Source organism: Petromyzon marinus, chromosome 19, assembly GCF_048934315.1.
Source record: "Petromyzon marinus isolate PM22_M1 ecotype Great Lakes invasive population chromosome 19, UKy_Petmar_22M1.pri1.0, whole genome shotgun sequence".
NCBI classification, from domain to species: domain Eukaryota; kingdom Metazoa; phylum Chordata; class Hyperoartia; order Petromyzontiformes; family Petromyzontidae; genus Petromyzon; species Petromyzon marinus.
Window position 1 is genome coordinate 5,264,941 of NC_133685.1, and position 15,700 is coordinate 5,280,640.

The window sequence follows — 15,700 nt, forward strand, 5'->3', positions numbered from 1 at the left end:
CTTTTAGTTTACCCAAGTGTTGCACCTAAATGAAAACACGTTTTTACATCTTACAGTTTTACATGATACTTGGGTTGGTTTTTTTTAAGAGTGTAAAAATTGGCACTGTTTATTGGTTGAATATTTAAAAAAAAACGTTATATTTATTATGAATTTTGCTGTGCAATACAAGCAAGCTGTATATTAGTGTGTCAAGATATATTTTTTGTCCTGTGGAAATTTATATATATAGAGAGTAGCTACAAGGAATCAATTCAGTGTGCAATCACGCTCAATTTAAATCGACAAGCATCAACAGAAGCAAAGACCGAAATACCCCACGACTTCACAGCACAGCTGTACCCAGGAGTGGCTCACGACGGTAGCTTCGGTTAAATACAGACATTTACCGCGTTAAATTTTCAATCCCATTACAAGTTAACACGTGGCAACACTAATTAATATACTGCACAGTATACAGAAAATTAGAGGGTGACCGAAACTGAATTTCTGGTTTCGGCCAAAACCGAAACCAGCCCGAAAGTGAAAAATTGACTTTTGGCCGAAACCGAAAGTATGCCGAAAGAGGCCATTTGCCAACTTTCGGAACCGAAACCGAATTTCGGTCGGCCTTTACAGCAAATTTTTACGGTGTAAATGGATTGCACATGTGAAGCTGTGAAACCCAAGGCAGAGTACTTGTCACAGCCAAAGTGAACTACGCATCGACTGTCTATGAACAGGATTTACTGGTCTAGTACTTTCATACTGCAGTTCATATATCAAGCGCAGTGATCACTCACTCGTCCTTTAAGCGCGTGTTGAGGCGTGGAAGTCCCATGTATTCGCAAAGCTCTTGAAAAAGGATCTTGACAAAAATACGGCTCGAGGATGTGGTGGTGTCTTCACTGAGAACCACAGACTCCAGCACCTGCAGGAAAACGGACGAAGAGAAATGGGTTGATAAACCCGCCATCAAAACAAAATGTTACTGGTTCAGTCAACTATCATTGTCATCAACAGCAGCAGCCATTTGTCTATCCACTGCCGTTGACATTGCCAGCGGTCATTTGGACAGAGCACTTGTACAAGTGTAGGCACGGAGCCTTTACATTGAGGATAGTTTGGCCTACTCTTTACTCGCCGGATATGTTACGTTAGTTTGGATGATTAGCCGATTAAGTTAATGAATATACAAAAAAATTACCATTAACTTTTTTTTGTGGTCGATTGCCCAGGTGCTGCCGGACAACATCGAGCCTCCTGTCAAACAGCCATGCCCAGCGTGATACAGATGATACTGATAACATCAACAAGACCAGTCCATTTCCTCCCATCCAGTGGCACGGTATGGGAACAGAAGTGAGACTTTTCCCCCCAATTATTTTCCTGTCATCAGATTAGTCGAGTAATTGATAACTTAGGTAATCGGATTTCCCATCCCTAGTGAGAAAATATAATGGTACCAACACTTTTCCCCACCGCCACGTGCATGTATAATTGTTGAACTTCTTTCGCACCACACGTAGCCAACTGTGCTAATCGGAGGTGCGGGGAAAGGACAACAAACTAAACACAAAAGCAGTTAAATTTAGATTTAAAGCTTTCGTGACTGCAGGGATTCATATTCTTGGTTCTTTCGGTAAAGTCACGTAGAAGTGAAACAATAAAATAATAAAAATATAAAACAATAAAATTATCACGACGTTTCGACTGCAACACAAGCAATCACAATCAGGTGTGAAAACCACAGCAAGAAAAATTGAAAAAAAGTGGTGGTTCTTTTTTACGTTAGCACCACGGAAAACGATTTGGCAGTTTGTTCAGACGGACGAGTCCATCTACTTTGATTTAAAGCTTTCGTGACTGCAGTGATTCATATTCTTGGTTCTTTCGGTAAAGTCACGTTGAAGGGAAACAACGTGACTTTACCGAAAGAACCAAGAATATGAGTCCATCTATGTTCGAAAGAACCAAGAATACAAAAGCAGTTGTAAAGAAATGAGCTTTTCAATCGAGATGTAAAAGTTCATAGCGCAGAAAGGCATCTGAAAGCGCATCATATCCGTTTGCTGCTGGTGACAAAACCAAAGGGAGTCACCCAAGTAAACAAAGATCCCCCCAAGGATTCAATAACCCTGCTGACAATTACAACCCATCGAAATAATTGCCAACACTGAAAAAATATTCATAGTCTTGTAACAAAGGCAACAATTGTCTAAGTGTGGGTATTGTAATGCTTACTAAAAAAATAAATTGCAAAGATCAAAGCCGACATTTCTCAAGGAGAGCCTTTCTCCATCAAACTTCCGCGAGTATAAAACGAGTTATTTCTATTAACCTTGTTTTAAATTAACAAAGAGAGCAGTCAATTTTAATGAAATTCCATTTAGCGTCGGGGAAAAAAATATTTAAGAAGTTTTACATTTAATTATCAAAGGTAGGGGGGAAATGAGAAGGTATCGCAAGCATAACCAGCAAGCGAGCGAGCATGTGAGGCAAAGTTCACGTGGATGTATGAACGAGGAAAAAAGCTTTGGTCAAGATCAAAAACTTACTTTTTATGTTATTTTGCCAGCTAAGGCCCACTGAGCTAAAATAGCTCTTTTCCAGAAGCGACCTGGCTAAAATGATAGCGACACTGAGTGGTTTATCATGCAGAAATGTTTCGCAGCCAAATAATCTAAACACATTTTTCTAAACATGGAGGAAAAAAACCGGTGGAAAAATCCACGCGGCCACAGGAAGGACACGCAAACTCCAAATATACAGGCGCCAAGGTCGGGATCGAACCCACAACCTCCTGTATACCAGGCGAGGGATATAACATCTTGTCACTGCAGCGCCCGAAGGTCACGGGGGGTCAAACACATTGCTTCTTTCATTCTGATATTTTTGAAAGCAGTTGCAAAGCCTCCATCGGACCTCTTATAACTGCTTTTGTCGTATCTCACAATCTGGCTTCAGGTCTTCTTGATTGCAGAACCACGGGAGCCACACTCCAACACCAGTCTCAGCAACGCACAAGTGATTCAAACTGCTCTTTATGACACTATCTCAATTCTTTTGTGCCATGTCCTATATTTAACTTTCCAGTTGCTTACCACGATTCTTGCCATGACATTTTAAGCATTCCCCCCCCCCCCTTCATGCACTGTGTTCAAAGGTGAAAAGCATTTCCCTCTTGTCCGCTTGTTAAATCCACACATCTCTCCCCCCCACACACAAGAGGAAACCCATTACTCCAAACGCACACGTCCATGTCTTATCACTCAAGCCGAGATCTCTATTCTTTAGAAAGTGTATATGCTACATCAATAACCTGCCGTACTAATATAATATGCCTGTTGATCTCCTTCCCACCACATGCTGGGTTAATGCACATTACGAGCTCAATATAGTCTTCTTTTTACCATCACATGTTTCACTTTCTCCTGACACCTGTGAATAGCCCTGATATGCAATTTTCATATCAGAGCCCTCGGACACATTTGACCACTGTTGAGTCGTGACATAGCCAATACGGGTGGCATCTAGCAAAGTATCGACAAGGCTCAATTAATGCAACTCACTACTCTACGGGACATCCGGCAAAAACATTAGCAAGCTGCAGCGTGTACAATATTCTCTGGCGCTTGCCGCGACGGGTACTGCAAGATTCGTCCATGTCCATCCAGTGCTCGCCAAGCTGCAGTGGCTTCAAGTTGCCAACTGAATACGTTATAAGGTCGTACTCGTGACACAAACAATTATTGCCACAAATGAACCACAATACCCTGCTGATCTCGTCGAGGAGCATAAACCATCTCTTGAACTCCGGTCATATTCACAGCGGCTTTTGGCCGGCCACTGAACGAAAGACGGTCACCGCATCGCGCGCTTTCAGGTGCGCTTCTGCGTCCGTCTGGAACGCTCTTCCATCCGATATTAGGAAGCCACTGGAGCGATGCACTTTAAAAATCTTATTTCATTTAGAGCTGTGTTTTGTTTGTTGTCTTTACCCTGCACCTCCGATGAGCATGGTTGGCTATGTACGGTGCGAAAGAAGTTCAACATATGTACATACAAAGGTACATGAACCACTGGCAACTTTGTTTATGTAAAGCTCACCCACTACATTGTTGAGCCTTAGTACCTAAATGCCAAAATGTGCAATGCCCCAAAGTCAAGATCCTAGCTAACAAACCTGTATCGTCTACCTACTCAAAGTCTCTTAGGTGCTAATGATCAATTATGATGCCCGAGTGTTTTGCAACAGTTTCATAAAAAAAAATATTGACAATGCTGTCTGCTTTACATATATTACTTATGTTCTGCCTACATTTAACGAATAGAAAACGGTAAGAGTAAATAGCGGATTGAGGGATTTAATAAAATAGGGGACAAACCACACAATTAGTTCACCAATGATATATTACGTGTAAATTAATCTACTGAATAAAATGTTCTCTGTTTTAACAAGCATGTCATGTCATTTAAGTAGTTCCTCACCGAATATGTTATTTTGCAAGTGACTGTAATGCTCAGCCGATAGCAGGCTGCAGTAATGCCTCGCGTAAAACACGTCAATCGTTTCCATAAACGTCGTGTTAATTGTGAATTGGAATGCCCATGTTCCAGGGCAAACTCATTCATCACCAGGACAAAGTATCAATACCTTTAGAAGAGTACGCTATACACCGCAATTGTGAATGAAAATATGCACCAAAATTGTATCAGCCCTCTGTCAATCCACTGCTGCATAAAAGCCCCATGCACATGTCAGCCACATTTCGCCACGTTGGTGAAAGGAGACTGGGAGGGCGAGGCCAGGAGCGGTTTAGATATCACTCGCCACTGATGTTAGCCATGGTCAGGAATCAATCTCAGGTGACCAGGCTATTGTGATTTTAAAGACGTCACTTAATAAAAAAAACATATGCCACTAAAAAGGGCACTGTGGCTGAGACTGCCAACCTGAGCATGGAAAATTATGTCCACCTCTTATCGAACTGCAGATCTCAATCCCTCCTTGTTCTCTTAGACCTCAACTGCTTTTGACAGCACCCACTATACGCTTTTTCACTGCCTTTAAAAGTATGTACGAATTTTCAGAAAATTCCTCCTATTCAGTTCACTTACACTGTACTTCTTATTCAGGTCCTACTATGTTTCCATGCAAGCCATATAGTATTTTTTGCTACAGTATTCCACAAGGTTCCACCCTAAGTCTGTTCCGCCTCTCAATTTACCACCTACAAAGAAAGAAATCACCTCCAACCTTCAACGTTCACAAGCAATTTCTATGCTGACGACACTCTTACAACCATAGACCCCATTACAACGTCGACCCTCGCACTTTGCTTTGACGCTGCTGAATCTCCTGATTATGGTTGAAACTTACTCTAGCTAAACATTGGCAATACCTAAAGGAGTCCTCCTCATAAGCAAGAGGTCCAAGCTCAATAACCATAACAGCTGAAGTGTGTTTCTCTTAAACTTTGCCATGAAGCTGGCAAAGTGCCTGAACATTTGGAGGCAATGATCCTGAGCCATTATTCCCCTCCCACATTTCTCAACTCTGCAGGACTACTCTCTTTCCTGCAAAACACAATACCTCCTGCATCAAACACTGTCTCGCACTATCTTCTGCCGAAACCCGTATCTACGCCTTCGTATCTTTGACTGGACTAATATAATGCTGTGCTTTACGGCCTCCCAAAAATCCTTCACCTCCAAACTCCAATTGCCCCAGAATGCCTTTGCAAGACTCCTCACCTGCATCAGTAAACAAGGCCACATCCCCTTGATCCTAAGATCCCTTCACTCTAAGAATGCCCTCGCAACGTTCATGCTCCACTGATCCGCCCCCAAACCTTCGTATCCCTTCTCATCTGACTCTCTATTGACCTCCACTTTCCTCTCTGCTCCAGCAATCTTCTGCCAAAAAATCCCCAGTCAACCTTTGGTGATAGGGAGGGTCACTTCTTCTCTCGTGTTGTCACTGCTGTCTGGAATTTCCTTCCTACTGGTTGTCCAAACTGCCGAGATCCTTCACCTGCTCAAGTCGATAGTGAACATCTTCTCTTCATTGAAGAGTTTTCATTGCACCTTTACAATAGACGTGACAACGAATGGTGATGATGGATTGATTTAAATCTTTTTTTTTAAGCTCACAACACATGCCATTGAATCGTGCACGAACACATCAATTTATTTTTAAATGTATGTAATTGGTAGATGTAATCCAAGCAGGTATGATAAATACGACATTCACCATAATGTACATATATTGTGAAATTGAATGGTCACCACAGATAATGAATTGTTATGTGCAACACCATCTCACCCAAAAAAAACCTCTATTATGGATGATAATGGTCGCGAAAGCCTACGTGTTAAACTGACCGTTTTCCTGCCCTCCCTTGCCAGTAGCCCCTTCTACTCTTCATTCTCTCCCTGTCTAAAAAAATAAATGGAATACATAAAAAAATAACTGCCATTTGAATTACCTCAATGCATATGTCCTCCTCATTTTGTACGGAATTGAAATGCGGTCACATTTATATTCATAAAAAATTTCAAACGGTCACTCGTATTTTTGAAAAGCGTCGATGATTGGTTTACTCTCGGTGTGCCGTTTGAAGTTCAAGAAAGTTAATGTGCACATATGCTCACATAGTCGAATATATTTTATGGAGTTATTTCATCCCAGATACGGTATCAATGTAACAATAACCTGTTTACGTATGCATTACCCTGTATGTAATAATGAATAAAGCTTGTTTTACTAGTAATAGTGAATCAAGAAATGTATTTTGATATTATTACAAATACTATTAAATATATGGATAATTTTCTTCTATAAATTTCAACAACTGTCGAATAAAGAAAGGTATATTTACTGCCTATGTATTTAATATATCTGAGTCATCTGTAAATGTGGACAGTGCACGTGTGTTTTTCACGTCATCTGCACATATGCAGTTTGCGTGTTATCTGCATGTGTGCCGTGCATCTGTCATCTGCATGTATGAAGTGCATGTGTCATCTGCATGTGTGATGTGCATGTGTCATCTGTATCTATTCAGTGCATGCGTCATCTGCACCTGTGCTTTTTGCATGTCATCTGCATGTGTGCCGTGCATCTGTCATCTGCATGTATTAAGTGCATGTGTCATCTGCATGTGTGATGTGCATGTGTCATCTGCATGTGTGCTGTGCATGTGTCATGTGCATATGTCATCTGCATGTGTGCTGTTCATGTGTCATCTGTATCTATTAAGCGCATGAGTCATCTGCACCTGTGCTGTGCATGTCATCTCCACGTGTGCCGTGCATCTGTCACATGCATGTATGCTGTTCACGTGTCATGTGCATCTGTGCTGTGCATGTGTCATCTGCACGTATGATGTGCATGTGTCATCTCCACGTGTGGTATGCATGTATGATGTGCATGTTGACTGCACTGTGTTGCTTGCGGCAGCCATGTTGTGAGTGTGTGCACAATTGAGTAATGTGATCGTCCTCCGTGTGCAGCAACAAAACATGATTTAGCACCTGCTCATTAAAAAAAATCCCTTCTCAATATTGTTCTGCTTAATTTAACAGGTTCAATATGTAAAAAAAAAACTGTTGAATTTAGGTTAAATTGAGTCTCTAAGGAATACCACAGTCTTTTATCTCAAAAGAAGCCCACTTCTCCTAGCTTTATGGCCTCCATTTCACTTATAATATATGCCACCGTATTAAGAGCACCCTTTCATGTTTTCCAGCTGTAAAGAAATATTTCAATTCGGGCCTTTACAGCAACCCTTTCAGTGAGATAAAAACAAACCCGTAGGTTTACTAACAAGCAATAAACCCACACAGGTCTATTCGAGTGCTATCACTAATGGAAGGCTAAAATAAATCATCACATGCAACAGCTCCTAATTGGAAGGCAGGGCCGTTAAATTAGCGCAGCCAGGAGTGACAAAAGAAGTCAGGGGAATGCATACCTAACAAAACCGCGGCTCATCAGTGCGAAGCATGGGTGATGACCCCTCACCTCCCGCAGTGACTGTGGCACCTGGTGGTTGCTCTTGAGCCGAACTCCACTTTTCAAGTTTATTTTTTTTAAACCAGGTGACAACTCAAGATATAGTCCTAGACAGTCTCATTTTCAAGAATGAAGAATGACCGAGGGGGGGGCGCATTAGTTTGCCAGTAGGCGGCTATATGATTGCTATGTATTGTCCAACTTGAGTCATACGACATGGTCGAAAATTACAAAATTTGAACCCTGATGCCGGCACACAACGGCCTACTCCTAGCAACGATGCCACGGGGATCTTTCGCGTCCACTCTGAAATAGGCCTCGTCACCGACCAATGCACTGCCGCCACACTGCACGGATCCACACCGATACGCAGGACAAATCCGTACACACCTTGCGACTAGCTTTTCTAGGCAACTGCCAGTTTCCCACTTTCTCGAGGGACTCGTGATTCCCTCCCCATGCATTTGAGCTTCTCCGAATGTCCGTCGACCAGTCTTTCGTTGCGTTGTTTCCCAACCGCTTGAAAAATAAACTCAATCGCGGGACGCTCCATCAGTTGCAGAACGGGGCGGGGCTTAGCGATCTATCCTCGAAAATGTACGTTCCCGTAGGAGGGCTGAATGGATCAATTGCTCCTTAGCGGTCCCATGTGGGAAGGCTGAATAATGTTTTTGTTATTCTTTGACGCTTTACAATGTATCTGTGCAAGAGTGTTACCTGTAGGGAATGTAAATAACACAATTATTGAAATCTTATCAATAGAACAGGCTTAGTATACTTCTGTAATAATTTACTCAATATAAACTGCTCTAAATCAAGAGCCAACGATATAAAAAGCTGCTTAATTTAATTCCTAATGGTGAACGACAAAGCTTAGTAATTAATTAAGTTTCAACAATATGTTATTTCTTTTAAAATCATGTTAGGTGGCATAGAAAAAAAATATTTACGAATGTAAATGCCATATTGAAAAAGGCTATAAATACACCAATACTTTACAAGAGTTATTCAGTAATAATAATTTAAATTCACTGGGTCTTAACTTCTTTCTCCAAATAAGACAGCTTCATTGTCTGCTATATTACTCGCCATTACATTTAAATTACATCTACTCTCCTAATGTCTCCTTTGAAATGTCCATAATTCTATGACTGAGCATGAGAACCAGGTTTTAAAGAGCAGAGGTGTTATTGAGTGTTTTGGTCAATGTTGATTTTAAAAAATCTAAGATATTTTTGGTATGTACTCAGTAACATTTTATGAAAGTAGTAAATGTACCAAGATGTGTGATATTTCAAACGCTGAAAACTGTTTGACACTCATAGATTTTAATATACTGATATTATCCTTGATAGTAATCCACTTTTCAATCAACCTTAAATTTCATGAATTCTATGCCAGGCCATTTAAAGTTCAATACACGCAATTGATCAATTAGCTAACATGGTACATGTACTACTTACATCAATACAATCTTACTGAGTACATACCAAAAATATCTTAGATTTTTTAAAATCAACATTGACCAAAACACTCAATAACACCTCTGCTCTTTAAAACCTGGTTCTCATGCTCAGTCATAGAATTATGGACATTTCAAAGGAGACATTAGGAGAGTAGATATAATAATTTAAATGTAATGGCGAGTAATATAGCAGACAATGAAGCTGTCTTATTTGGAGAAAGAAGTTAAGACCCAGTGAATTTAAATTATTATTACTGAATAACTCTTGTAAAGTATTGGTGTATTTATAGCCTTTTTCAATATGGCATTTACATTCGTAAATATTTATTTTCTATGCCACCTAACATGATTTTAAAAGAAATAACATTGTTGAAACTTATTTAATTACTAAGCTTTGTCGTTCCCCATTAGGAATTAAATTAAGCAGCTTTTTATATCTTTGGCTCTTGATTTAGAGCAGTTTATATTGAGTAAATGATTACAGAAGTATACTTAGCCTGTTCTATTGATAAGATTTATCAGCGTACTCTGTTGAAATCGGTGAATAACATTAACTAGGATTTGTTTTACACGATGACACTTATAACAAATACTGAATGTAGGCCACATAATGCACTCAAAATGTTGTCCATCCCTAGCATGCATATGTGCATCTCTGTTAACCAGGCTGCTGCTTCCAATGCATTTGAAAATTGTGAAACCCCATAAAGCAATAAAGCATTTGCTGATGTTCCAGCGACTGCACTGGCTAGATTGAGTAACAACCTATGCAACAAATCTCACTCAAAAAGTGCTTCTTTTCTTTAACACAATGCGACCTCCTATGGGCTTAATTGTCAGATCTGACTTTAGCCACGGGGACTTTCATACACTTGTTTTCAAGTTTTTTTTTTACTGTGCAACGTAGCCTTTTAAAGTGCATACTCTATACTGTATAAGCTCGTGAACTCCCCGCCAAAACATTAAGTCTCAGCGCACAATAGCAGATGTTGGCTTGATTACGGAGCACATACCCAATCTGTCCGACAAATAACAAAAGTGGCATCGCAATCGCTGGCTGCCCCCGGACTGCTAATAAGTTCGGCAAGGCACTTACGCTCCACGGTATGGAGTCGGTGAACAGCAGGTGGGCAAAGAGCTTGGCCACGTTGCGGAGTTTATTCGTCTCCAGCCGGTGGATCGCCTCGTACTGCTCCCTGAACAAAGCCTCGTAGCTCTCCATGTACTCCTTCTTCAGAAGGGAAAATCTCTGAAACCAAGAAATGCGTGACAATTACGTGAGGGGTAAAGCGCAATTAAAAGGAAAAGGTAAAACGCCTTCTTTAGAACAAAATATTCGGATTGGATTAAGTTTCATGGAAAAAAAAACTACGGAAAAAAATGTTTATAATTGTTATGAGGTCGTAAAAGGTAAAAAGTTGCAGCCCTGCAATCGTTTGCTCATGCCACTGCTGGCACAAGGGCCTCCACTTAAGGGAACTATGGATAGGCCCTCTAAAGGGTATTTTGGCCTACTCTTCCTTGGTGGCCAAACCTCCTGGAAGGGGAGGGAGAGTTCCTACACTTTATCCCACCACATAAGACCTGCCGATTAACTGAATGTGGTGTATCTATTTATTTTGCTCCGTGGACAAAGGCAGAAAAATTTAAAATACCTGCCCACTGTTTCAACTGGTGTGCAGGGTAGATCGAACCGGTGACCCTTATATTTAAAGTCCAGCATGCTTCCAATGACACCAGCAATTTGTTTTTATTACGACAGACAAAACTCTGTAACTAAATGAGAGCCAATTAAGACAATAAAATAACTACATTTTGCAATGGAAACTGTGCTGTATGCAATTAAGATGGAACAAAAGGAGTGTAGATGTATCCCTTACACCTGCCAGAAGCCCAAAAAACTTTTCGTATGTCCTCTGTTGAGCGCAGCAGTCCAGAATCATGTTGCATAACTCCTTCTGCAGCCACAGATTAAGAGAGTAACAAAAACAACTTTCATCAGCATTCACAGACGTCAAATCGAATTGCCAGCGAATAACCGTTTGGAACAGCGTTGTATACACTGTGCCTTCACAGTGCCATGCTCACAGTCACATACCATAGACACGCACCCATTCAAAATGTCAAGTGTAGGACACAAAGTTATTTTCTGCAACAAATTCCTCTTTTTTTTTTTAAACGCATTTCTCAGAACCACAAATTACATAGCCTCCACATGCCCAGAATCAAATACTGTACAGTGCAGATTTCTACAATGATATTCGAGAACAACAAAGAACATTTTGTGAGAAAGAAAAGCAAAAAAAAAGAAAAAAATATATATTAAAAATAGATGCGCATGCCTCCTTTTCTTGCCAATGCCACCTTTTACCGAGAATGGCACACAGCACTGGTCTTCTCATAGGATTAAAATCAACACGGGTAGATAAGCAGACTGCCCCGGGTCGCTGCCAACCGGATGCATTATCACATCGCCAGCGGATTGGAAATGCAAAAAGAAGCCTTCCTGATCAACTATGCTGGTCATGCCACACGAGTATGTGTATTTTTATATTGCCTGTAGATCTCCAAGCATTAAGAAACCATGCCTAAGTGCACAGACGGGAAGGTAAGAGAAATGTTTAAACTTCCAACATTACACAATTCAACATTTCATTTCGGGATTGGTTTAAGTGCTATGTTTATCTCAGAAAAAAATCATACAAAGTGTACAAGAAAAAGATGAATGGCCTGATGAGTAAAAAATGATATACAAATTGGTTGGAATTGTAATACAAATTCTATGTAAATTGGTATTAGAAACAGTGTCAACATTAAAAGGCCAAACCTTTGAACAACAAACTCATAAAAACCACCAGTGCAGCACGATAAAGAACAATAATTCAGAGTAAATAACTTGGCACAAAAAGATGCATAACAAAAATGACTTAATGTAATTATAATCCAAACCCACCACTGAATGAATGTGCACAATTTTAGTCAGTGGAAACAACACACCTTACAAATTACTAAGATTTACCTACGCTTGGAGAATTCTCAGGAAATAAAAAAGTGGCAGACTGCTCTAAAGGCACCATCAAAGGGTGAAGATTGTGGCTTCTAGGACAAAGCAAATCGACAGCATTTCCCAAATTGGACGATTTTAAACTTCATCCACTGAGCCGACTCCAAGTGCTGTTTCCATTTACTGCATTTTCTTTGCGTGGGACAAAAACCACATGTGAATACAGACTATTGAGACAACTAAAATAAGAACGTGTTTTTGAAGGTCTCTGTAAATATCAGAATGTAATATGCTCTGGCATAGCTTTGTTTAAAAAAAAATTAGTCACAAGCAATAAATAGAAACAACATAATTATGCATTAGCCATTATCCTGTTAAAAATAAGCATGTGAAATGGGGAAATAAATAATCGTTGAAAACATTTTATGTTTTCATTGCTTTTTTACGTGACATTATTTCCTTCTGTGTCTTTCTAAAACTAGGTTTTTTTTGTGTAACGATAACATTTTTTTTTTACAAATATTCATGTGTGAAGTGCTCTGTAATTCTGCTGCTGGATTAGGACCCATCAATAACCATGAGGGTCGAGTTATTTGACCACACTTCAACACGCTGTTAAGTGGAGGTTGAAGGCGGAAAGCATAAATATTAGAGCATTGAGTGCACTACATCAATGGAATTTGCTGCACTGTCCTCTGGTTTCCAACACTTAGCCCAACAGCAGCCTACAGCAACTTGTTGTGTTCACCCAACCAAGTATTATCCAGGCTCAATGCTGCTCAGCTTCCAATATCTGACGAGACCAAGTGCATTGAGGGTGACTTGGTCAAAGGCTTAGAGGAACATACAGATGAATAATGAACAAACATCAAACAAATCCATGTACGACTTTACAAAAAAAATGTGTTAAAAGCAATTCCCTCCCGTCGAAAAATTTTCCCAAAAAATGCGATAGGAAAAAAAGAATTGGCTGACCTACATCTGACGGACAGGTTTATCATGGTCCAAATGTGTGAAAATATAGGAACATTCTCTATCAAAAAGTAGTCAAACTTGAAGGCACAAAGTTGGGAATGGTTGGAACGAGGCCATCGAGCGCGGATATAGCGTTTCCTGTCCATCTCCTACAAGCCCTCCACATGCCACTGCCAAATGTGCCCATATCAGTCACTAGCTTTCTCTGTAGATCCATCTTATCTGAAACGGTCTAGCAAATAATGGTGGCTACAGACACCCATCGAAATTGCCAACACTTCTATAAAAGTGTACTTTTTAAATCAGTTGACATTTGCGTGTGATTGCTCAAATTCTACCAAACATGCACAGCCTTGCAGATATTACTTTTGGTGAGAGCAAGTCACAAATTATCTTGTTCAGAAAAAATTGTCGTGTCTTTGGAGCTGACAGGAATTGGCGTTTGACGATGGGAAAGCCATGGGGGGGGGGGGGGGGGGGCTTTGTTCACGGCTTCGCAGTTCAATTGCGGTATATTCCAAGGCTCTGGCATGCCATGCTTACTGCAAGCAAGACTGACCCCAATCGAATTCAGACACAATGTTCAAGGAACAATTGTCAAAAATGTTTCTTGCCGAAATATTTTACCAAAGAAAACCATACGTAGAAGGCACTTAGACACATATACTTGTCACACACATTAAGCCATAAAACCAATTTAATTGTGTCTCCAAGACAGAGGTTCTTTGCAAGACATCTGGCTACCATGAAAGATTCGCTCATGAGGCTATCCACATATACAAACACAGAGACAATTTCAACCGAGAAGATGGATTCTGGCTTAGAAATCATTGGAAGGATTTGATAAACCATTTCGGGTCTTAATTGATTGTTCACGCTTACGGTGGCTTTCAGACCGCATCCATTATTTTCGTCTCCCCCCTCCTCTTTTCCGAACATAGATGGACTCGTCCGTCTGAACAAACTGCCAAATCGTTTTCCGTTGTGCTAACGTAAAAAAGAACCACCACTTTTTTTCAAATGTTCTTGATGTGGTTTTCACACCTGATGATTGCTTGTGTTGCAGTCGAAACGTCGTGAGAATTTTATTGTTTTATATTTGTATTATTTTATTGTTTCCCTTCTGCGTGACTTTACCGAAAGAACCAAGAATGTGTTCACGAGTTCAAGTAACAATCGCCAGACCGAGGTAAAACATGGACCCTCCTATGTAGGAGATTTGTTGGTCATCTGCCAAAACCAATGCCTGCGCAAAACGCCATTTTGCACTGAATTCTATCAAGCCTGGCTGAGCTTTTACAGTGGTATTCGGAAAAAAAATATTTGCTGAGTGAGCCCCTCTCTCATCTTTGCTGTGGAGGACAGCACAGTAAAATAGTTATTTAAAATAGATATTTAAAGGATATCGGGTGAAACCCCGTGATGTCAGTTTCCAGACTATTCCAAATGTGGCCCTTGTACAAGCTCACGGTTAAGTTAATAATCATGTGTAGCAAGCCCAATTCACAAATAACACGTACGAATAATTAAACATTATTTCAGCCCTATGTCATGAATCCACAGGGCGAGGATCAAATATCATGCACCACTGATGTCCACGGAAGGCTGGGAATTAAATTCCGGTCGGCAGGTTCAAAGTAAAATGTGCAAACCATCGTGCTACCACACCAGAATAATAACACCCCTTAAATGGACATACTTAGTCCAGACATGAGTAGAAAAAACGCAACAAATTGCAAAACTGCAATCAATAGAATGCCAAAATAATTCCAGATGTGAATATCACTGGATTAATTATAGATACACAGCAGCTGCTTCTAAACAGAAGAGACAACATTTTAATTGGGGAGCGTGGTCAATTATGAAGCACATATTCTTTTCAGCTTGCTCATGAATAATGAGAGGCTATTGCTAAGAAAGATTAATCCTTGTTTCACACAGCATATGGTATGTGCATGTTAAGTATAATGACTACAGGTGTGTTTTACTATTGACACAGATGGCCTTCTTTAATTTTATAAGTGCTGAGCATTACAAGAATTCACCGCACAATGTATCTTCAGGGAAAAAGAAAAGTGTTAATGAAATTATAAACAACGCAGTGCTGGTTGTGCAACTAATGATTTTTCCTTAAACCCCTCCGTTATAAAAACCATAATTCTTTATACGTTGAAAAATAATGCCGTATATAGTTTGCAATATGTGGTCTGAACGCGGGTAACCATGCCGACTGAAAGTCTAACAATGCAATACCTAT

At 40.2% G+C, this 15,700-nt stretch overlaps 1 protein-coding gene across 2 annotated transcripts in view; it reads right to left on the reverse strand.

Moving 5' to 3' along the window:
* CWC22 (CWC22 spliceosome associated protein) overlaps nucleotides 1-15,700 on the reverse strand; it is a 96,531-nt gene that overhangs the window by 12,518 nt on the left and 68,313 nt on the right. Inside the window, exons 12-14 of one of the 2 annotated variants that reach the window (XM_032957253.2) lie at nucleotides 11,345-11,422; nucleotides 10,561-10,713; nucleotides 783-910 (exon numbers count right to left, since the gene is read on the reverse strand). In XM_032957253.2, the coding sequence (XP_032813144.2) occupies nucleotides 783-910; nucleotides 10,561-10,713; nucleotides 11,345-11,422 (359 nt within the window). Of the gene's footprint in view, nucleotides 1-778; nucleotides 911-10,560; nucleotides 10,714-11,344; nucleotides 11,423-15,700 lie in introns of those variants that run through there. The other variant, XM_032957254.2, reaches the window with a different exon arrangement.